The 24089-nt window shown below is 44.7% G+C and overlaps 2 protein-coding genes across 2 annotated transcripts in view; both read right to left on the bottom strand.

Annotated features, from left to right (window-relative positions):
• Positions 1-16297, bottom strand: part of qars1 (glutaminyl-tRNA synthetase 1) — a 63131-nt gene extending 46834 nt beyond the window's left edge. The window contains exons 1-5 of the mRNA XM_079530797.1: positions 16120-16297; positions 11652-11799; positions 10091-10203; positions 6266-6341; positions 335-399 (exon numbers count right to left, since the gene is read on the bottom strand). Coding sequence (XP_079386923.1) covers positions 335-399; positions 6266-6341; positions 10091-10203; positions 11652-11799; positions 16120-16230 — 513 coding nt within the window. The 5' untranslated portion in view covers positions 16231-16297. The remainder of the gene's footprint in view (positions 1-334; positions 400-6265; positions 6342-10090; positions 10204-11651; positions 11800-16119) is intronic.
• Positions 16298-21132: 4835 nt separating this feature from the next.
• LOC306917904 (acetyl-coenzyme A transporter 1-like) lies at positions 21133-22833 on the bottom strand (the record flags this gene model as incomplete). Its single annotated transcript, XM_079530803.1, has 1 exon — positions 21133-22833. The coding sequence occupies one exon, from the start codon at positions 22831-22833 to the stop codon at positions 21133-21135; it is 1701 nt and encodes a 566-aa protein (XP_079386929.1).
• Positions 22834-24089: the final 1256 nt, after the last annotated feature.

Raw genomic sequence — 24089 nt, 5'->3', positions numbered from 1 at the left:
ACATTAAATGTCAATAAAAAAAGATTATAAATAAAAACGTAAATAACGTCAGTTTATGTTGTGCGACGGGCAGATGCAGCCACCGCCTACCCGGAAATGTAGTCTCTGTGTTGTTTGACTCGTTTCTAACGCTTATTTTGTTACTCTTTGGGTATATTTGTACATTTTCACCTTCAGTCGATGCTTCATATCCATATGAGTGAAAAGGCTGGGGTGATCGGTTTATTTTTCAAACACAGTTCTTATATGAAGAGATCTAAAATCCCCCTATGGCGCCCTCTACTGACAGTGACGTCAGGACTTCGGTGCTCTATTCTAATGGTGTTAAACTCACCTGAATGTCCACCTCGTTCTTGATGATCTTCCCGTCGGCCCATTTGAGTCCAGCGCGAGCTTCTCCTTTAAGGAACACACAGGGTTAACTTTACTAACAGCTTCCCCTTTAAGGAACACACAGGGTTAACTTTACTAACAGCTTCCCCTTTAAGGAACACACAGGGTTAACTTTACTAACAGCTTCCCCTTTAAGGAACACACAGGGTTAACTTTTACTAGGGAGGAACAGAGGTTTATGTCCAGGTTTTTGAACTTGTAGATCTGCTATTTTTGATAAATCGTGAAAATCTTTGAATATATATTCTTCCAGAGTGAACATTTTTAACTCATATCTTTGCTCCTGGGGGGGGGGGGGGGGTCCCTGGATCAACATATTTTCAGATGGGGGTCCCTGGATCAACATATTTTCAGATGGGGGTCCCTGGATCAACATATTTTCAGATGGGGGTCCCTGGATCAACATATTTTCAGATGGGGGTCCCTGGATCAACATATTTTCAGATGGGGGCCCCTGGAACAACATATTTTCAGATGGGGGTCCCTGGAACAACATATTTTCAGATGGGGGTCCCTGGAACTACATATTTTCAGATGGGGGTCCCTGCTGGAACTACATATTTTCAGATGGGGGTCCCTGGAACAACATATTTTCAGATGGGGGTCCCTGGAACAACATATTTTCAGATGGGGGTCCCTGGAACAACATATTTTCAGATGGGGGTCCCTGGAACAACATATTTTCAGATGGGGGTCCCTGGAACAACATATTTTCAGATGGGGGTCCCTGGATCAACATATTTTCAGATGGGGGTCCCTGGAACAACATATTTTCAGATGGGGGTCCCTGGAACAACATATTTTCAGATGGGGGTCCCTGGAACTACATATTTTCAGATGGGGGTCCCTGGAACTACATATTTTCAGATGGGGGTCCCTGGAACTACATATTTTCAGATGGGGGTCCCTGCTGGAACTACATATTTTCAGATGGGGGTCCCTGGAACTACATATTTTCAGATGGGGGTCCCTGCTGGAACAACATATTTTCAGATGGGGGTCCCTGCTGGAACAACATATTTTCAGATGGGGGTCCCTGGAACAACATATTTTCAGATGGGGGTCCCTGGAACAACATATTTTCAGATGGGGGTCCCTGGAACAACATATTTTCAGATGGGGGTCCCTGGATCAACATATTTTCAGATGGGGGTCCCTGGATCAACATATTTTCAGATGGGGGTCCCTGGAACAACATATTTTCAGATGGGGGTCCCTGGAACTACATATTTTCAGATGGGGGTCCCTGGAACAACATATTTTCAGATGGGGGTCCCTGGATCAACATATTTTCAGATGGGGGTCCCTGGAACAACATATTTTCAGATGGGGGTCCCTGGAACAACATATTTTCAGATGGGGGTCCCTGGATCAACATATTTTCAGATGGGGGTCCCTGGAACAACATATTTTCAGATGGGGGTCCCTGGAACAACATATTTTCAGATGGGGGTTCCTGGAACAACATATTTTCAGATGGCCCCCCTGCTGGAACTACATATTTTCAGATGGGGGTCCCTGGAACTACATATTTTTAGATGGGGGTCCCTGGAACTACATATTTTCAGATGGGGGTCCCTGGCACTACATATTTTCAGATGGGGGTCCCTGGAACAACATATTTTCAGATGGGGGTCCCTGGAACAACACATTTTCAGATGGGGTCCCTGGAACTACATATTTTCAGATGGGGGTCCCTGGAACTACATATTTTCAGATGGGGGTCCCTGGAACAACATATTTTCAGATGGGGGTCCCTGGAACTACATATTTTCAGATGGGGGTCCCTGGAACTAAAAAAAATTCAGATGGGGGTCCCTGGAACTACATATTTTCAGATGGGGGTCCCTGGAACAACATATTTTCAGATGGGGGTCCCTGGAACAACATATTTTCAGATGGGGGTCCCTGGAACTACATATTTTCAGATGGGGGTCCCTGGAACTACATATTTTCAGATGGGGGTCCCTGGAACAACATATTTTCAGATGGGGGTCCCTGCTGGAACAACATATTTTCAGATGGGGGTCCCTGGAACAACATATTTTCAGATGGGGGTCCCTGGAACTACATATTTTCAGATGGGGGTCCCTGGAACAACATATTTTCAGATGGGGGTCCCTGCTGGAACAACATATTTTCAGATGGGGGTCCCTGGAACAACATATTTTCAGATGGGGGTCCCTGGAACAACATGTTTTCAGATGGGGGTCCCTGGAACTACATATTTTCAGATGGGGGTCCCTGGAACAACATATTTTCAGATGGGGGTCCCTGGAACTACATATTTTCAGATGGGGGTCCCTGGAACTACATATTTTCAGATGCGGGTCCCTGGAACTACATATTTTTAGATGGGGGTCCCTGGAACTACATATTTTCAGATGGGGGTCCCTGGAACAACATATTTTCAGATGGGGGTCCCTGGAACATCATATTTTCAGATGGGGGTCCCTGGAACTACATATTTTCAGATGGGGGTCCCTGGAACTACATATTTTCAGATGGGGGTCCCTGGAACAACATATTTTCAGATGGGGGTCCCTGGAACTACATATTTTCAGATGGGGGTCCCTGGAACAACATATTTTCAGATGGGGGTCCCTGGAACTACATATTTTCAGATGGGGGTCCCTGGAACAACATATTTTCAGATGGGGGTCCCTGCTGGAACTACATATTTTCAGATGGGGGTCCCTGGAACTACATATTTTCAGATGGGGGTCCCTGCTGGAACTACATATTTTCAGATGGGGGTCCCTGCTGGAACTACATATTTTCAGATGGGGGTCCCTGCTGGAACTACATATTTTCAGATGGGGGTCCCTGGAACTACATATTTTCAGATGGGGGTCCCTGCTGGAACTACATATTTTCAGATGGGGGTCCCTGCTGGAACTACATATTTTCAGATGGGGGTCCCTGGAACTACATATTTTCAGATGGGGGTCCCTGCTGGAACTACATATTTTCAGATGGGGGTCCCTGGAACTACATATTTTCAGATGGGGGTCCCTGCTGGAACAACATATTTTCAGATGGGGGTCCCTGCTGGAACAACATATTTTCAGATGGGGGTCCCTGGAACAACATATTTTCAGATGGGGGTCCCTGGAACAACATATTTTCAGATGGGGGTCCCTGGAACAACATATTTTCAGATGGGGGTCCCTGGATCAACATATTTTCAGATGGGGGTCCCTGGATCAACATATTTTCAGATGGGGGTCCCTGGAACAACATATTTTCAGATGGGGGTCCCTGGAACTACATATTTTCAGATGGGGGTCCCTGGAACAACATATTTTCAGATGGGGGTCCCTGGATCAACATATTTTCAGATGGGGGTCCCTGGAACAACATATTTTCAGATGGGGGTCCCTGGAACAACATATTTTCAGATGGGGGTCCCTGGATCAACATATTTTCAGATGGGGGTCCCTGGAACAACATATTTTCAGATGGGGGTCCCTGGAACAACATATTTTCAGATGGGGGTTCCTGGAACAACATATTTTCAGATGGCCCCCCTGCTGGAACTACATATTTTCAGATGGGGGTCCCTGGAACTACATATTTTTAGATGGGGGTCCCTGGAACTACATATTTTCAGATGGGGGTCCCTGGCACTACATATTTTCAGATGGGGGTCCCTGGAACAACATATTTTCAGATGGGGGTCCCTGGAACAACACATTTTCAGATGGGGTCCCTGGAACTACATATTTTCAGATGGGGGTCCCTGGAACTACATATTTTCAGATGGGGGTCCCTGGAACAACATATTTTCAGATGGGGGTCCCTGGAACTACATATTTTCAGATGGGGGTCCCTGGAACTAAAAAAAATTCAGATGGGGGTCCCTGGAACTACATATTTTCAGATGGGGGTCCCTGGAACAACATATTTTCAGATGGGGGTCCCTGGAACAACATATTTTCAGATGGGGGTCCCTGGAACTACATATTTTCAGATGGGGGTCCCTGGAACTACATATTTTCAGATGGGGGTCCCTGGAACAACATATTTTCAGATGGGGGTCCCTGCTGGAACAACATATTTTCAGATGGGGGTCCCTGGAACAACATATTTTCAGATGGGGGTCCCTGGAACTACATATTTTCAGATGGGGGTCCCTGGAACAACATATTTTCAGATGGGGGTCCCTGCTGGAACAACATATTTTCAGATGGGGGTCCCTGGAACAACATATTTTCAGATGGGGGTCCCTGGAACAACATGTTTTCAGATGGGGGTCCCTGGAACTACATATTTTCAGATGGGGGTCCCTGGAACAACATATTTTCAGATGGGGGTCCCTGGAACTACATATTTTCAGATGGGGGTCCCTGGAACTACATATTTTCAGATGCGGGTCCCTGGAACTACATATTTTTAGATGGGGGTCCCTGGAACTACATATTTTCAGATGGGGGTCCCTGGAACAACATATTTTCAGATGGGGGTCCCTGGAACATCATATTTTCAGATGGGGGTCCCTGGAACTACATATTTTCAGATGGGGGTCCCTGGAACTACATATTTTCAGATGGGGGTCCCTGGAACAACATATTTTCAGATGGGGGTCCCTGGAACTACATATTTTCAGATGGGGGTCCCTGGAACAACATATTTTCAGATGGGGGTCCCTGGAACTACATATTTTCAGATGGGGGTCCCTGGAACAACATATTTTCAGATGGGGGTCCCTGCTGGAACTACATATTTTCAGATGGGGGTCCCTGGAACTACATATTTTCAGATGGGGGTCCCTGCTGGAACTACATATTTTCAGATGGGGGTCCCTGCTGGAACTACATATTTTCAGATGGGGGTCCCTGCTGGAACTACATATTTTCAGATGGGGGTCCCTGGAACTACATATTTTCAGATGGGGGTCCCTGCTGGAACTACATATTTTCAGATGGGGGTCCCTGCTGGAACTACATATTTTCAGATGGGGGTCCCTGGAACTACATATTATAATCTTTGGGGCATGAAATAGTTTGAGCACCACTGACATAGAAACATTTTAGAAGACATTTTATTATTTTATTTGTAGAATCTGGTCTCAGGTCTAAATCAATGTTAATTTTGTCGACTTAAGACTAAAAATCAAGTCGACTAAGGTTGCATTCACACCAGCATGCTATACTGCGATTAAAACGAATCCTGCTGCGTATTGTCGGAAAGTGTGATCCGCAACAAAGAACCTTCGTCTGGCAGGTGTGAAGCCTCAGTCGCATCCTGATGCGCAACAAAGAACCGCATTCTACTTCGCCACAGAAACGGGGGTGTCGCTTCGCTTCCAATCGCACCTGACTTGGATTCACTGCAGGTGTGAATGCAACCCGCAGCAAATAAAGGAAATGAAGCAAACCATGTGGCAGGAGTAAACTGTAAACACAGTTGGAGACGGAGAAGGGATATTAATTTTACGCACAGCGCAAAGATGTTCCGTTACCGTGGATAGACGTGGGCGAAGGAGGAGACTGAAGCCTGCATCGAAATATGAGGACGAGTACATGAATCAATTGGAAACACATAAAAACACTGCAGTGTACAGAATATTCAGTCTGTCTGTCTGTGCGTGAACATGGAGTGGTGTTGTCACTGGGTGGAGACTTTCTTCGTCTTCCACATGCCCAAAAGAACAGTACACACACACACACACACACACACACACACACACACACACACACACACACACACACACACACACACACACACACACACACACACACACACACACACACACACACACACACACACACACACACACACACACACACACACACACACACAAATGAATGGTCAGTCAGGTCATAATGAAAGGTCAGAGGTCATAGTGAAAGGTCAGAGGTCATATTACCCATGAGCAGGCCCATGTTGTAGCGGTACCGCTCCTTTAAGAGCTGCTCCTTGTGTTTCTGGATCACCGCCTCCACCTAGTGGACACCATCATCATTGCATCATCACATTCTGGCCAATCACAACTCTTATCATCTTTCTGATTGACAGCCCATACATCCAATCAGAAAAGTCCTATCTGATTGACAGCCCACCCCATACATCCAATCAGAATCGTTAAACTCACTTTGCTCATACCCTCTATAGCATAGACATATACATAGACGCCTCATTTGCCGCTGCAGTTCATTGGAGCGACGTGTATCCCAATGAAGGCGGAAGTGCAGTGCTGAAGGCTTTTTTTTTTTTTAACAAATCTTTATAACAGTCATGACAATATACATTACAAAACAAGACAAACAAACAAACACAAACAACAAAGTTATTAACAATACAACATCAGAGCCAGGGGGATTAGATTACTAACAGAAAACATTAAAGAGTGAACACAAAGCAACAGTTCTCCGCAGCTTTCTTATTTAGAAGTGCTGAAGGCATTTGCTGAAGGCGACTGCGTCGCTTCCCAAGTGACGTCACTCATGTGACTCCTCCATGTCTCTCGCTGTCACTCAAGTGACTACTGGCCAATCACAGCGCGTCTTTTCCGGGACTTATGTTACGCACGCGGAAGCTTGACAAGCTTCCGCTTTGCTTCCGCTAATGCTTTGCAAGGAATGTCGGGAAAATTGTGCCTTCAATTTTGACACACGCCTCAGAGCCGGAAGGGGCGTCTATGTATATATGTCTATGCTCTATAGAGCGTCGCAGTCCCGCCTCCTACCAGGGACCAGGAAATGATTCTCCGTTCATTTTCCTCATAGACATTTCAGAAAGTATTTATTTAAAGACGTTTACGCTGCGGACAAAGCCAACTCGAGTCGTGACAAATAATGACAACAAACAAAAATTTTGGGGCCGAAAAAAAAATTAAAGAAGAAAAAAACGGCAGGTTAAAACACTTTCTTTGTTGTTTTTCTTCTTTGTAATTATTTGTTTGGTCCAAAATATTGTTTGTGTTGTCATGAGTTGTCACGACTGGAGTTGGATTTGTCAGAGGTGTAACCGTCTTTAAATAAATACTTGTTGAAATGTCTATGGGAAAAATGCATTGGGATTAATTTCCTGGTCCATGGTAGGGGGCGGGACTGCGACGCTCTATACCGGGAGACAACCAATCAGCCTGTGCCTCTTATTATTGATCCTATCAGAACGGCCATAGTGGTGTTAAATACACATTATTGATCCTATCAGAACGGTCATAGTGGTGTTAAATACACATTATTGATCCTATCAGAACGGTCATAGTGGTGTTAAATACACATTATTGATCCTATCAGAACGGCCATAGTGGTGTTAAATACACATTATTGATCCTATCAGAACGGTCATAGTGGTGTTAAATACACATTATTGATCCTATCAGAACGGCCATAGTGGTGTTAAATACACATTATTGATCCTATCAGAACGGTCATAGTGGTGTTAAATACACATTATTGATCCTATCAGAACGGTCATAGTGGTGTTAAATACACATTATTGATCCTATCAGAACGGTCATAGTGGTGTTAAATACACATTATTGATCCTATCAGAACGGTCATAGTGGTGTTAAATACACATTATTGATCCTATCAGAACGGCCATAGTGGTGTTAAATACACATTATTGATCCTATCAGAACGGTCATAGTGGTGTTAAATACACATTATTGATCCTATCAGAACGGCCATAGTGGTGTTAAATACACATTATTGATCCTATCAGAACGGTCATAGTGGTGTTAAATACACATTATTGATCCTATCAGAACGGCCATAGTGGTGTTAAATACACATTATTGATCCTATCAGAACGGCCATAGTGGTGTTAAATACACATTATTGATCCTATCAGAACGGTCATAGTGGTGTTAAATACACATTATTGATCCTATCAGAACGGCCATAGTGGTGTTAAATACACATTATTGATCCTATCAGAACGGTCATAGTGGTGTTAAATACACATTATTGATCCTATCAGAACGGTCATAGTGGTGTTAAATACACATTATTGATCCTATCAGAACGGCCATAGTGGTGTTAAATACACATTATTGATCCTATCAGAACGGCCATAGTGGTGTTAAATACACATTATTGATCCTATCAGAACGGCCATAGTGGTGTTAAATACACATTATTGATCCTATCAGAACGGTCATAGTGGTGTTAAATACACATTATTGATCCTATCAGAACGGTCATAGTGGTGTTAAATACACATTATTGATCCTATCAGAACGGCCATAGTGGTGTTAAATACACATTATTGATCCTATCAGAACGGTCATAGTGGTGTTAAATACACATTATTGATCCTATCAGAACGGCCATAGTGGTGTTAAATACACATTATTGATCCTATCAGAACGGCCATAGTGGTGTTAAATACACATTATTGATCCTATCAGAACGGTCATAGTGGTGTTAAATACACATTATTGATCCTATCAGAACGGTCATAGTGGTGTTAAATACACATTATTGATCCTATCAGAACGGTCATAGTGGTGTTAAATACACATTATTGATCCTATCAGAACGGTCATAGTGGTGTTAAATACACATTATTGATCCTATCAGAACGGCCATAGTGGTGTTAAATACACATTATTGATCCTATCAGAACGGCCATAGTGGTGTTAAATACACATTATTGATCCTATCAGAACGGTCATAGTGGTGTTAAATACACATTATTGATCCTATCAGAACGGTCATAGTGGTGTTAAATACACATTATTGATCCTATCAGAACGGTCATAGTGGTGTTAAATACACATTATTGATCCTATCAGAACGGTCATAGTGGTGTTAAATACACATTATTGATCCTATCAGAACGGCCATAGTGGTGTTAAATACACATTATTGATCCTATCAGAACGGTCATAGTGGTGTTAAATACACATTATTGATCCTATCAGAACGGTCATAGTGGTGTTAAATACACATTATTGATCCTATCAGAACGGTCATAGTGGTGTTAAATACACATTATTGATCCTATCAGAACGGTCATAGTGGTGTTAAATACACATTATTGATCCTATCAGAACGGTCATAGTGGTGTTAAATACACATTATTGATCCTATCAGAACGGTCATAGTGGTGTTAAATACACATTATTGATCCTATCAGAACGGTCATAGTGGTGTTAAATACACATTATTGATCCTATCAGAACGGTCATAGTGGTGTTAAATACACATTATTGATCCTATCAGAACGGTCATAGTGGTGTTAAATACACATTATTGATCCTATCAGAACGGTCATAGTGGTGTTAAATACACATTATTGATCCTATCAGAACGGTCATAGTGGTGTTAAATACACATTATTGATCCTATCAGAACGGCCATAGTGGTGTTAAATACACATTATTGATCCTATCAGAACGGTCATAGTGGTGTTAAATACACATTATTGATCCTATCAGAACGGTCATAGTGGTGTTAAATACACATTATTGATCCTATCAGAACGGTCATAGTGGTGTTAAATACACATTATTGATCCTATCAGAACGGTCATAGTGGTGTTAAATACACATTATTGATCCTATCAGAACGGCCATAGTGGTGTTAAATACACATTATTGATCCTATCAGAACGGCCATAGTGGTGTTAAATACACATTATTGATCCTATCAGAACGGTCATAGTGGTGTTAAATACACATTATTGATCCTATCAGAACGGTCATAGTGGTGTTAAATACACATTATTGATCACTTACAGCGTTTTCAATCTGTTCTGGTGTGATGACCACGCCCACTCCACACGCCGTCTCAAAGTCCCTCTGGGCGATGGGATCCTGAGGGTGGTGGTTCTTCACGAAGTCTAACGCAGCTGTAGAGAAATGATTAAATGTATTAGTTTACAATGAGGGTGGTGGTAACAGGGGATGCACGGACCGCTGCTTTAGACTATATGGCAGAAGATTGGGAGTGAGTCTGTAGTTCTGACTGTAATGGGAAGTTCATTCCATAGTTTAGATTGGGAGTGAGTCTGTAGTTCTGACTGTAATGGGAAGTTCATTCCATAGTTTAGATTGGGAGTGAGTCTGTAGTTCTGACTGTAATGGGAAGTTCATTCCATAGTTTAGATTGGGAGTGAGTCTGTAGTTCTGACTGCAATGGGAAGTTCATTCCATAGTTTAGATTGGGAGTGAGTCTGTAGTTCTGACTGTAATGGGAAGTTCATTCCATAGTTTAGATTGGGAGTGAGTCTGTAGTTCTGACTGTAATGGGGAGTTCATTCCATAGTTTAGATTGGGAGCGAGTCTGTAGTTCTGACTGTAATGGGAAGTTCATTCCATAGTTTAGATTGGGAGCGAGTCTGTAGTTCTGACTGTAATGGGAAGTTCATTCCATAGTTTAGATTGGGAGTGAGTCTGTAGTTCTGACTGCAATGGGAAGTTCATTCCATGGTTTAGATTGGGAGTGAGTCTGTAGTTCTGACTGCAATGGGAAGTTCATTCCATAGTTTAGATTGGGAGCGAGTCTGTAGTTACTTGCGCAAGCAGAGCGTGTAAGTCGTGTTTTCGGCCAGGTGTGATGTTTGGGGCCAGCACACGTTATGACGTCATATGCTGGCCCAAAGCTGACCGCACAGGTGTGTTTTTGTCATGCTATGAAGCATATGTCCCATGACGTGATGAAGATATGTACAAATGTCCCTTAGAATGCACGTGATATGTCATACGGACATACGGAAGCTGACCGTGCAGGTATGTTTTCCGTGAATCGTGATTTAGATTATGTACCAATGCCAGGGTATAATTGGTTGACGATGATGATACGTTTCAGTGTCAATTGACCCAGCCGATTACATTATACCACCAACCACTCAGAAAAGTAAATATACATACATATATACATGTACACATATATGGACACATGAGCATAATGACGTGTTAAATATATGTACCAGTGCCAGGGTATAGTTGACGGTGAAGTAACGATGACGTGTTCCAGTGTGACGTCAAACAAGCTTATAAGTAATTACCATCATCATTTTTCAACACTAGTGCGTGCTTTGCTTGCGCACTAGTAGGCCATTTATGGCCTACTTGTGTGCAACAAGCAAGTAGGCACTCGACAGAGTGCAGTTCTAGTTCTGACTGCAATGAGAAGTTCATTCCATTGTTTAGATTGGGAGTGAGTCTGTAGTTCTGACTGCAATGGGAAGTTCATTCCGTAGTTTGGGAAGAGTCTGGGATGTGTGGAGGCTAGTGGGAATGCATGGTGAATCTGATGCAATGTGTTACTGTGAGTTCAGTGGTGAACCTGACCTACCTGCCAGTTGCAGTTCAGTGGTGATCCTGCGTCGGCCGATGTTCTCCGACAGGAAGGCCAGGCGCTTGGTGTCTTTGAGGCGAGAGGCCATGGTGTAGAGCAGAGTACCCATGGATCTGTCCAGCTCTGGTCCGCTGACATTCTGAGCCTGTCGTAGAGAGAGAGAATATAATGTCACAACATAACCCTAACCATGGTGTAGACAGAGTACCCATGGACCTGTCCAGCTCTGTGTCTGGTCCATGGACCTGTCCAGCTCTGTGTCTGGTCCATGGACCTGTCCAGCTCTGTGTCTGGTCCATGGACCTGTCCAGCTCTGTGTCTGGTCCATGGACCTGTCCAGCTCTGTGTCTGGTCCATGGATCTGTCCAGCTCTGTGTCTGGTCCATGGACCTGTCCAGCTCTGTGTCTGGTCCATGGACCTGTCCAGCTCTGTGTCTGGTCCATGGATCTGTCCAGCTCTGTGTCTGGTCCATGGACCTGTCCAGCTCTGTGTCTGGTCCATGGACCTGTCCAGCTCTGTGTCTGGTCCATGGATCTGTCCAGCTCTGTGTCTGGTCCATGGACCTGTCCAGCTCTGTGTCTGGTCCATGGACCTGTCCAGCTCTGTGTCTGGTCCATGGACCTGTCCAGCTCTGTGTCTGGTCCATGGATCTGTCCAGCTCTGTGTCTGGTCCATGGACCTGTCCAGCTCTGTGTCTGGTCCATGGACCTGTCCAGCTCTGTGTCTGGTCCATGGACATTCTGAGCCTGTCGTAGAGAGAGACAACATAAAGTCACATAACATAACCATGGTGTGTAGACTAGAGCAGGGGTTTCCAAACTTGTTCACGTCAAGGACCCCCAAATTGACACTTATTAGTCTGCGGACCCCCATGTGAAAAGATATGCCAAGGACCCCCATGTGAAAAGATATGCCAAGGACCCCCATTTGAAAAGATATGCCAAGGACCCCCATGTGAAAAGATATGCCAAGGACCCCCATGTGAAAAGAGGCATTTTTACGCCTCTAGCAGTGATTCTCAAGGGGGCGTCTCATGGACCAAGGTTGAGAATGGAGTAATACAGGTATTGCAAGAGGAATCACCTTTCCTCTGTGACATACAGAACAGTTACAGTACAGTACTGTCCTTTCCTCTGTGACATACAGAACAGTTACAGTACAGTACTGTCCTTTCCTCTGTGACATACAGAACAGTTACAGTACAGTACTGTCCTTTCCTCTGTGACATACAGAACAGTTACAGTACATTACTGTCCTTTCCTCTGTGACATACAGAACAGTTACAGTACAGTACTGTCCTTTCCTCTGTGACATACAGAACAGTTACAGTACAGTACTGTCCTTTCCTCTGTGACATACAGAACAGTTACAGTACAGTACTGTCCTTTCCTCTGTGACATACAGAACAGTTACAGTACAGTACTGTCCTTTCCTCTGTGACATACAGAACAGTTACAGTACAGTACTGTCCTTTCCTCTGTGACATACAGAACTGTACATTATGTACAGTATATGTACAGTATAAAGGCATTTTGCCTGGCCACCCCTTATATTAATTACTATTTACTATTTACAAATTAAATTAATCTAATCCCGCAATAGAGATATATGGGCATACCCGCCTCCCCGATGCCACGCACATGTTATGTTGGATGGATGCTATTAACGGTATAAAAAAAGAATGATGCTTTACTAATGTATGCAACTGATCTATGAACGGCAAAAAAACGCCTGATGTCCCCAGTCGACCTACATTAGCTATGTTTAAACAATCCTACAATTTTGATTTGTATATATATGCATATTTCGAGATGTAATTGCTAGTCACATTATTGACTGCTAACAGAGACTAAATCACACAGCCCCAATCTGTGTTTTAATATCCAGCGGGTGTGATAGGAGGTGGTCAGCGGTGATTGTGTGCACCTGCACCGTCACCACTCCTTAAAAGGAACCAACATTCAGTCACACTGATGAAGGCTGGATAGCCGAAACGTTTGTCCCTTGGTTTGAAATAAAACTTTTTGAACCACAGTCTTGGTCTCAGTATATGTCCCAGCCATAAACTGTATGCCATGTTCTCTAGAGATGTTCCGATACCGATATCGGCTACTCGGGCCTCAACCCTCAAGTACTCGTACTATGAACCGGCCCCGACACTCTGACCCGAGCAGAGATTAAAATAGGGTCCATTCTGCATCCCAAACGCTACATGAATATAACCACATTATAACCATATAAAATTAAATGGGATGCTGCAATTTGTAAAAATGGCAAAATATGACTTCTAATGACATTGAAGTGGGACTCATCTAAAAGACCATCCCTGCATCCCGGGACTCATTACATTGAAAACCTATTTACATCACAACACAAGACTAATTTTCTCTACAAGGTGGATGTGAGTCAAAAGAATACAGCTAGCCGTGAGTGAAGCCACGTTATGGTAGAAATAGCAGCATTTCCCTGTGTTTAAATAACAAAACAATAGCATGCATTTTATTTTGAAGCCATCGTGGTGTTTACCAACCTACAGAAACACATGTGTGTATTTTGGCAGCCGGGAAACCAAAACAAAGAGTTTGTTCAGCAGGTAATAAATCACCACTAATCCTAACCTAACGGCCTATTTATAGTCTGGATTTCCGGTGGTGAGGTGACGACCGGAGCTGTAAAGGCTCATACATAGTCTGGATTTTCGGTGGTGAGGTGACCACCGCTCCGGTGGTGAGGTGACCACCGGAAATCCAGACTATAAATAGGCCGTTAGGGTTAGGATTAGTGGTGATTTATTACCTGCTGAACAAACTCTATAACAATGTTATTTCAGCTCCGGTGGTCAGCTCACCACCGGAGCGGTGGTCACCTCACCACCGAAAATCCAGACTATGAATAGGCCTTAATAACGTGGAGCGGTGGTGAGTAAAAACAGAGAGAAGGGCTGGGGCGTTGGCGGTGGTTTGCTCTTCACCTAGGCTCAGTGACGTCATGTTGTAGTTCGGTGATCACCTCACCACCGAAAATCCAGACTATGTATGAGCCTTTACAGGTAATAAACCACCACCACCAGCGACTGATAAGATAACTGCTGCTACGCTATAGATACAATAAATAACTGTGTGTTTTGTTACGTAAACACAGGGTAAAGTGACCTGTACTATCACACCTTTAATGTTAGAGGATTGTTCATGAATATTATGGGATGCATTAACATTAGGGAGGGACAGACAGACAGACAGACAGACAGACAGACAGACAGACAGACAGACAGACATACAGACAGACAGACAGACCTGTCTAACAGGATACGAGAGTAACATGGTCTATGATGTCATATAATAATAGTGGTTCTCAAACTTGACAGCCCGCCTTGATTAGCCCGCGGACCCCCATTGGAAAATATATGTCATGCAGGGACCCCCATAAGAGAAGATGTTTAAGACTATAGCAGTAATTTTAAACCATTTTAATTTCAAGGACCCCCAGTTTGACATGCATTATTCTACGGACCCCCATTTAATGGCATTTCTATCTCTGAGAGCCCCCTTTATATTGTAAAATCAATGTCATGTTTAACTCCGAGAGTACTCTAACGGGTCCATTTGGTTCCATTTGTACACTATCAGAGTTACAGACCCATAAGGGTCCATTTGGTTCCATGTGTTACACTCTCAGAGTTACAGACCCATAAGGGTCCATTTGGTTCCATTTGTACACTCTCAGAGTTACAGACCCATAAGGGTCCAGTTGGTTCAAAACTCATCATTCAACTGGGGACCCCCTGGAAGTCCCTCAAGGACCCCTGGGGGTCCCCGGACACTTTAATGGCATTATTTACCAAAGTACCTGTAATGTTACATAGCTTCCTTACAGTTTCAGAGTTTCCTTACATGAATTAATCTGTTTTATTTCATACAGTACATGATGTCATGTACATGATGTCAATGTACATGATGTCATGTACATGATGTCATGTACATGATGTCACAGGTATGATCATCGTGATGTCAATAATACTGATGCCTTAAATGTCAACTAGACAATGTGCTTATTATGTTCATATAATATTAATAAAATATCAGACCATCAGAATAATAAAGTAAGTTGAGAGTAACATGTGGAAGCAAATATCTCTGGTCCACGGCTCCATTAACATGGTTACTGAGACACTATAACACTAGCTTTAACTAAACTAGTAGTTTTATAAATGATATATTTGTTATTAACATGTATAACAGAGTAACATGTGGATAGCATGACAGGGTTAGTTACTCACTAGCTCTAACTAAACTAGTTTAATTATGATAGATCAAGTTTATAAACAGATATAACATGAATGAACATGTAACATGTGGATAGCAGGGTAGGGTTAGTTAGAGACACATCATCAGAGATACTATAAATCTACAGTAACACCAGTATAAACTACATTAGTTTTATCATATATATGTATATGTATTGTACCTGTATGATGGCGTCCCTCAGGGTGTTGCTCAGAGCCTCGTTCTTTCCAGTTTCTTTAGCTTTCTGCTCACTCAGTCCGATGGACGTGAAGAGACTCACACTGTCCGCCATGTTGGATCACACGCACTGACACACTGCAGCGAGCACGCGCTCACACACACTGCAACACGCCGCCGGGGGTTGCCACGTTCTGAGAGATAAGCAAGCAAGAGTCTATGAAGACTAGAAGAGACGAGGAAAATAGCAGATCTACAAGCTGAAATGAAATGAAATGAAATCTATATTTACCCAGGGTATCTGGGCTAAGCTCAAGAACTTGTTTCCAGCCAGGCCCTGCTCATAGAACACATTTCATCGTAGTGGTTGATGCCTTGTTCAAGGGCATTTCAGCGGTGGTAATTTTAAAAAAGTGGTAAATTTAATAAAAGCTCGCACCGCGTCACCGTCTTGACGCGTTGTGAGCTTGTAGATCTGCTATTTTCAAAATAAATAAAATTAGTATATAATAAAAACTTTCTGAAACATAAAGTGGTTCCCAAAGTGAGGTCGGGCGGGGACCCCCAGGGGTCCTTGAGGGAGTTCCAGGGGGTCCCCAGCTAAATTATAGTTTGGAACCAAATGGACCTTCCATTTGTAGACTCAAAGTTAAATTAACATTGATTTTACAATATAAATTGGGGGTCCAAGTGATAGAAATTACATTAAATGGGGGTCCATAGACTAATGCATGTCAAACTGGGGGTCCTTGAAATTAAACGGATTGAGAATCTCTGCTAGAGCCGTAAAAACCTTCTCTTATAGGGGTCCCTGGACCCTGGTATGTATTTTCTAATGGGGGTCCGTGGGCTGATAAGTGTCAATTTACTGAAGTATTTCTACTGAAGTTAAAGACAAATACAATGCATATAATCTGAGGGTCCATAAATATGTTTAAATTGTAATAATATTTACAAGCAACTTTTTCTGAAAGTCGCTTATAATGAGCAGACATGGCAACACGGCACGCTACTTCCTCTACTCACGGTCCAATCACACGCCAGCTCCTGTGGCTGGCTCGACCAATCAGGGACTGCGTTTTCTAAATCTCCCGCCTACTCACAGTACTAGAGAGCCAATCGGTGCTTGTGTTGACATCAGAAGGGGCGGGGTTAACCCTGACGTAATGTTGCGTCAGATCAGAGCCGGTATGGTTTCTGGTTCAGCTTGCGTTTCCGGTCTAAAGCGGATACGGAAACAGCCATTGTAGACTTATGTTAAATGACCGGATGTAGTAGGGCGGGCTCTAGGAAGCACTCAACAGTAACTAGGGTCAGTGGTTCTCAACCAGTGGTCCGGGGACCACCAGTGGTCCTTGAGGAGGTTCCAGGTGGTCCCCATGCAGCTAAATGATGGAGAGTTGGTAACCAAATGGACCCGTTTTTAACTCTTGAGATGATTGATTGATTGATTGATTGATTGATTGATTGATTGATTGATTGATTGATTGATGAATTTATTAGAGGCTAAATGTCATCAAATGGTCCGTGGCTCAGATGGGTCTGAGAGGCTAAATGTCATCATATGGTGGTCCGTGGCTCAGATGGGTCTGAGAGGCTAAATGTCATTGAAGCCGCCGTGATTTCCACTCATTTTACAACATATTGGCAAAATGTAGTCTTTGCTGCCACCCTGTGGTGATAACGGCACATTGCAGAATGTCTCAGTTTAACCACAAAGCTTGTTTTAAAACAATAATAAAGTTTAACTATGAATCTACAGCGTTTATAATAAATGTTAATATAATAATTAGTTATATTAATTATAACTATGAATCTACAGCGTTTATAATGAGAGACAATAAATGATATAATAATGTTGATAGTTGTATAAGTTCCTAAAACATCAATAGTAACTATTATAGTTGAATAAGTTACTAAACATCATCAATAATAATCTATTATTGTAACTGTTGAAAGGTTTATGTTCGTGTGGTTTTAAATAATATTAATATATACGTTATTATTATTATTATTATTATTATTACACAATATGGCGCTAGTTTAGCTACAATATAACATGTTAAAAGCTACAAGCTCACAATGAGACGCGTTGTGAGCTTGTAGGTCTATTTTCGGTCGTTGAACACAACAGAGCATCAGGTTGACACATGCTAGCATGCTAACTGGCTAACTGCGTCAAGTTACACCTTTAGTAACCACGTGCCCACTTCCGTTTTCTCTTCACAAGAAAACCGAGTTTTGTGTCAATTTTCACATCAAACTCCACGTGAAAGCTTCCGGTTTCTCTTCACAATAATTCCGGACGTGGCCACAAGGACTACACTTAAGAACTACATGTTCCATCCACCACGGGTCGCTTGGAGAACTACATTCTAAGCCTCTAAGAACTACATGTTCCATACACCACGGGTCGCTTGGAGAACTACATTCTAAGCCTCTAAGAACTACATGTTCCATACACCACGGGTCGCTAGGAGAACTACATTCTAAGTCTCTAAGAACTACATGTTCCATACACCACGGGTCGCTAGGAGAACTACATTCCAAGTCTCTAAGAACTACATGTTCCATACACCACGGGTGGCTGACGCTAGAAGAACTACGGCGGTGTCGCGCGCCGAAAATATAAGACTTACAAGCTCACAACGCGTCTGTAATCCATGTAAACGGGCCAGCTTCATTATTATAATAATTATAATAACTCTAGCCCAATTATTTATTTAACAACAAGCTTTGTGGATTGTGGTTAAACTGTAACCCTGGTCTGGTCCAGAGTCCAGACTAGTGTGGAGTCTGTGGACCAAACTGCAACAATGTTGTATGTATACTGCAATGTGCCGTTATCACCACAAGGTGGCAGCAAAGCCTATATATTGTATATTGAGCTGTAAAATGAGGGGAAATTATTTTGTCTGTGGTTTGTTAGTTAGTTACTAATAATAATAATAATAATAATAACAACCTTTCTTTCTTTCTTTCTTTCTTTCTTTCTTTCTTTCTTTCTTTCTTTCTTTCTTTCTTTCTTTCTTTCTTTCTTTCTTTCTTTCTTTCTCTCTCTCTCTCTCTCTCTCTCTCTCTCTCTTGCACATTAATCAACACGTCATTTTTCAGTTTCACATCCATGTAAACAGGCCAGTTAGCCAGAAGCTAATGTTCATCTGTAGTCCCTCAGCAGGCTGTTAAAAATGGTGATAAAAATTAAATTATCCATAAAAAACCTATACAATACAAGTAAACATCAGCTGGACAGAACAATTACAGTGAGATGTGAGAAGTGTGATAAATGGAGCTAATATTGATTACTTTACTAATTATTAAAAGTGGTTTTGGTGGAAGGGAGGCCCATAGCGGTGCCTCTGCAGACCAGCTGTGGTTTCTGGGCTCTGTGTGTCTTGTGTGGAGGAGTCAACCATAGGGAGTCAACCGGTGTTCGTTAGGGTTCTGTGGTCTGTGTGTGTGTGTGTGTGTGTGTGTGTGTGTGTGTGTGTGTGTGTGTGTGTGTGTGTGTGTGTGTGTAGGAGTCAACAGGACGGTGTTGTGGGAACACCAGCCACTGCTCCTCTCTCTCTCAGTGGATTCACTGATGCCTCAGGATTCTAATCTGTATCTTTCTGAGAACAACCAGAATCCTGTGAATCTGAGCATTCATTCACTGTGAACCTTGTTATCTCCTCTGATGACAGCATTCTGTTAGAAGGTCAAGGTTGTGCAGTGACTCAGTGAGACCGTTGTTGTTGTTGTTGTTGTTGTTGTTGCTGCTTCCTATATTATGATTTATAAATTATAATATTATGCTTCATGTATTCCCATCACTCCCTTCAGCCAGTGGTCAAAGTATCATTAATTGGCCGTTCTGCTATTGTTGAATAACCAACACAAAACATCTAGACGACCTTAAGATGTTTTGTTCAAACAAACCAGGAAATAATCTGTTTTGTAGCTTTCTGTAGTAAAAGTACACACAATCACACATGCTTAACTGCTTTTTTATGGCTTAAAGGGCTGTCTGTCTGTCTGTCTGTCTGTCTGTCTGTCTGTCTGCGTGCGTGCGTGCGTGCGTGCGTGCGTTGAAAACAAAGTAGCCTACAATAAAAATGTCAATAAATGGTTAAAATGGAGTTCAGTTCGATATTTGTGTATAGGAAGGAGGCGTGTCTTATCATTATACATCATCAATCATCAAACATCATCTCATGAACAACTGAATGTGTTCACACAAACGCGGAACGCTTGGAGGGGCTAGAACCCCTCAAAGCTGTTCATAGGAGAGGCTAGAGCCCCTCAAAGCTGTTCATAGGAGAGGCTATAGAGCCCCTCAAAGCTGTTCATAGGAGAAGCTAGAGCCCCTCAAAGCTGTTCATAGGAGAGGCTATAGAGCCCCTCAAAGCTGTTCATAGGAGAGGCTATAGAGCCCCTCAAAGCTGTTCATAGGAGGGGCTGAACCCCTCAAAGCTGTTCATAAGAGGGGCTGAACCCCTCAAAGCTGTTCATAGGAGGGGCTGAACCCCTCAAAGCTGTTCATAGGAGGGGCTGAACCCCTCAAAGCTGTTCATAGGAGAGGCTATAGAGCCCCTCAAAGCTGTTCATAGGAGGGGCTGAACCCCTCAAAGCTGTTCATAGGAGAGGCTATAGAACCCCTCAAAGCTGTTCATAGGAGGGGCTGAACCCCTCAAAGCTGTTCATAGGAGAGGCTATAGAGCCCCTCAAAGCTGTTCATAGGAGAGGCTAGAACCCCTCAAAGCTGTTCATAGGAGGGGCTGAACCCCTCAAAGCTGTTCATAAGAGGGGCTGAACCCCTCAAAGCTGGGCATAGGAGAAAAAAAAGAAACCCAAAGACATGTATGATCACATTTCAATCGACCCTGCAGCACCTCCAGGACTCTGGTCCTCCAGGCCGCTCTGTGGTCAGTGGTTCATCTTGCACCTCAAGGCCTCCAGGGGGCTCTAGAGGGTCAGTGGTTCATCTTGCACCTCCAGGCCTCGGGACTCTGGTCCTCCAGCCCTCCAGGGGGCTCTAGTGGTTCATCTTGCACCTCCATGCCGCCGGGCTCTGGTCCTGCAGGCGTCTCATCCTCTTCCCCAGCCACGCCCACCAGGCCAGGCCGAGGGCGAAGCAGACCGCCGCTTCGATGTAGTAGCCGTCCAGCACGGTGGCGCAGGCTCCGCCCGCCGCGACGCACAGCCTGGCGCTCTGCGCCGAGCCGCAGCTCTGCCCGCTGACCCCCGCGGTAGCCCCGCCCCCTGCCAGGCGGCACTCCTTGACGGTGAGCGGGTCGACCAGCCACAGCGCCAGCGTGGAGGGCCAGACTCCGCCCAGGTTGGTGACCGTGTTGAGCAGCGTCATGTAGGTCCCGCCGATCAGCGGGTCGCTCACCTGCGTGTAGAAGGCCATGCTGGACACGTACATGCTGTAGAGCGCCCCCTGCTGCAGGCCGTAGGCCAGCAGCAGCATGCCGTAGTAGTACGCGGGGAAGCCCCCCCCCTCCCCCTCCCGGAGCACCGCAGGAGTCCACCACACCAGCGCCGCGTACACCAGGCCCATGACGAGGCGGAAGGGGAAGGCCCGGCAGTACACGTCAAGGGGCCGCGGCCCTGCGGTGTAGCGGCTGATGAGGAGGGGAAGCGCCAGCTGTAAGGGCACCATGGTGATGGCCAGGAAGGCCAGCTGCTCCTTGGGAACGCCCGCCTCGATGAGCTTCAGGCCCGTCACCGCCTCGGCCGCAGAGAAGCCCACCTTGGCGGTGAGGAGGAGCCCGCAGAGCGTCGACACCTGGGGCATCCTGACGATGTTGAAGAGCAGGCGGTAGGTCTGGAACACGCCCTGCGGCTCCTCCGGGGCGACCGCGACTCGCTGCTTCTTCTCCGACGGGACGAAGCAGCGCTGTTCGCGTTCCGAACTTCGCGTGCTGCCCTTCTCCTTCTTGAAGAGCGCCATCAACGTGGTGGACACCAGGAAGGCCACGCCCCAGAAGAACAGGAAGCCCGACAGCGTGAGGATGCCGCGGGGCCGCGGAGCCGAGCGGAGGTACTTGTTGCAGAAGTCAGCCGACTCCAGCACCAGGAAGAACACGTTGCCCAGGAAGTAACCGGCCGTCTGGCCCACCGAGTTGCAGGTGGAGGCGTAGCCCACGTTGTCCCGCGACAGCATGGTGAGCGCCCAGCCGTCCACCGCGATGTCCTGCGTGGCCGCCAGGAACGCCAGCGCGAAGAACACTGCCGTCAGCGTGACCACGTCGGGCCCCCCGCTGGGCCCCCCGTGGGCCCCCCCGGGGCCCTGCAGCAGCGTCTCGGCCGTCACAGAGAGGTACAGCATGAACAGACCCAGGAGGTACTGCGTGGGAACCAGCCAGGTCTTCCTGCGTCCGACGCGCCTCACGTACAGCGCGTCCACTAGGGGCGCCCACAGCAGCTTGAGGCTGAAAGGCCAGAACACCAGGCTGAAGAAGGCCTGGTCCGTGTAGCTGACGTTCCTGCTCTGGAGGATGAGCGGGATGGAGCCGGCCAGGCCCAACGGCACCCCCTGCAGGACGTAGAGGAACAGCAGGAGTAGGACATTACGCAGCTCTGCGCCACGGAGGCGGGGCCCCACGACGGCCGCCGGCGCCGTCGCGACTTTAGGATGTTTGTTCTCCGTGTCGGACGAGTCTCTGAGGAGGAGGCACTCCTCCACGTCCGTCACCAGGCTGGTGGCGAAGCCTCCGTAGTGTTCCCTCATGTCCAAAGATCTGCGATACCTGTTAGCGACTTTAGCTCTCTGTGTTAGCAAGTTAGCTCTCTGTGTTAGCGAGTTAGCTCTCTGTGTTAGCGAGTTAGCTCTCTGTGTTTGCGAGTTAGCTCTCTGTGTTAGCGAGTCTCGGTCTGTGTGCGTTAGCGAGTTCTCTGTCTGTGTGCTAGCGACTTTATCTCTGCGTTAGCGAGTCTCACTCTCTGCCTCAGCGACTTTAGCTCTCTGTGAGTTAGCAAGTTAGCTCTCAGTGTACTGGCGAGTTAGTGTTAGCGACTTTAGCTCTGTGTGCGTTAGCAAGTCTCGCTCCATGATGGCAGAGCAGAGCGCATAAAGAGAGCTGTTGTTGTTCCTTCCATGAAAACATGCGGTGACGAGAGCAGAACTAACAGTGTGTCTCGTAAAATAGAGCTATTTGATCATGTGGGCGAGTCGATCATTTGTGATGTATCTGTGACGTATCTGTGACGTATGAAGTCTCCATATTTAGGGAAGGTTTGAAGCAGGTGTGACGTATCTGTGACTCCATATTTACTCCAGTAGAATACTTGAATCTGTATCGATACTGTCTAGAATACTGGTATCTGTATCGGTCAGTCTATTCCTATATGATAATGATACTGTAACGTAACTAAGGTATCTGTATGGGTCAGTCTATTATGATAATGATACTGTAACGTAACTAAGGTATCTGTATGGGTCAGTCTATTATGATAATGATACTGTAACGTAACTAAGGTATCTGTATCGGTCAGTCTATTATGATAATGATACTGTAACGTAACTAAGGTATCTGTATCGGTCAGTCTATTCCTATATGATAATGATACTGTAACGTAACTAAGGTATCTGTATGGGTCAGTCTATTATGATAATGATACTGTAACGTAACTAAGGTATCTGTATCGGTCAGTCTATTATGATAATGATACTGTAACGTAACTAAGGTATCTGTATGGGTCAGTCTATTATGATAATGATACTGTAACGTAACTAAGGTATCTGTATGGGTCAGTCTATTATGATAATGATACTGTAACGTAACTAAGGTATCTGTATCGGTCAGTCTATTATGATAATGATACTGTAACGTAACTAAGGTATCTGTATGGGTCAGTCTATTCCTATATGATAATGATACTGTAACGTAACTAAGGTATCTGTATCGGTCAGTCTATTCCTATATGATAATGATACTGTAACGTAACTAAGGTATCTGTATCGGTCAGTCTATTATGATAATGATA

The sequence above is a fragment of the Electrona antarctica genome, assembly GCF_951216825.1.
Source record: "Electrona antarctica genome assembly, contig: scaffold_56, whole genome shotgun sequence".
In the NCBI taxonomy this organism is placed as follows: domain Eukaryota; kingdom Metazoa; phylum Chordata; class Actinopteri; order Myctophiformes; family Myctophidae; genus Electrona; species Electrona antarctica.
Note: the sequence above shows the minus strand (reverse complement) of the source record. Positions and strands in the feature narration are given on the sequence as shown.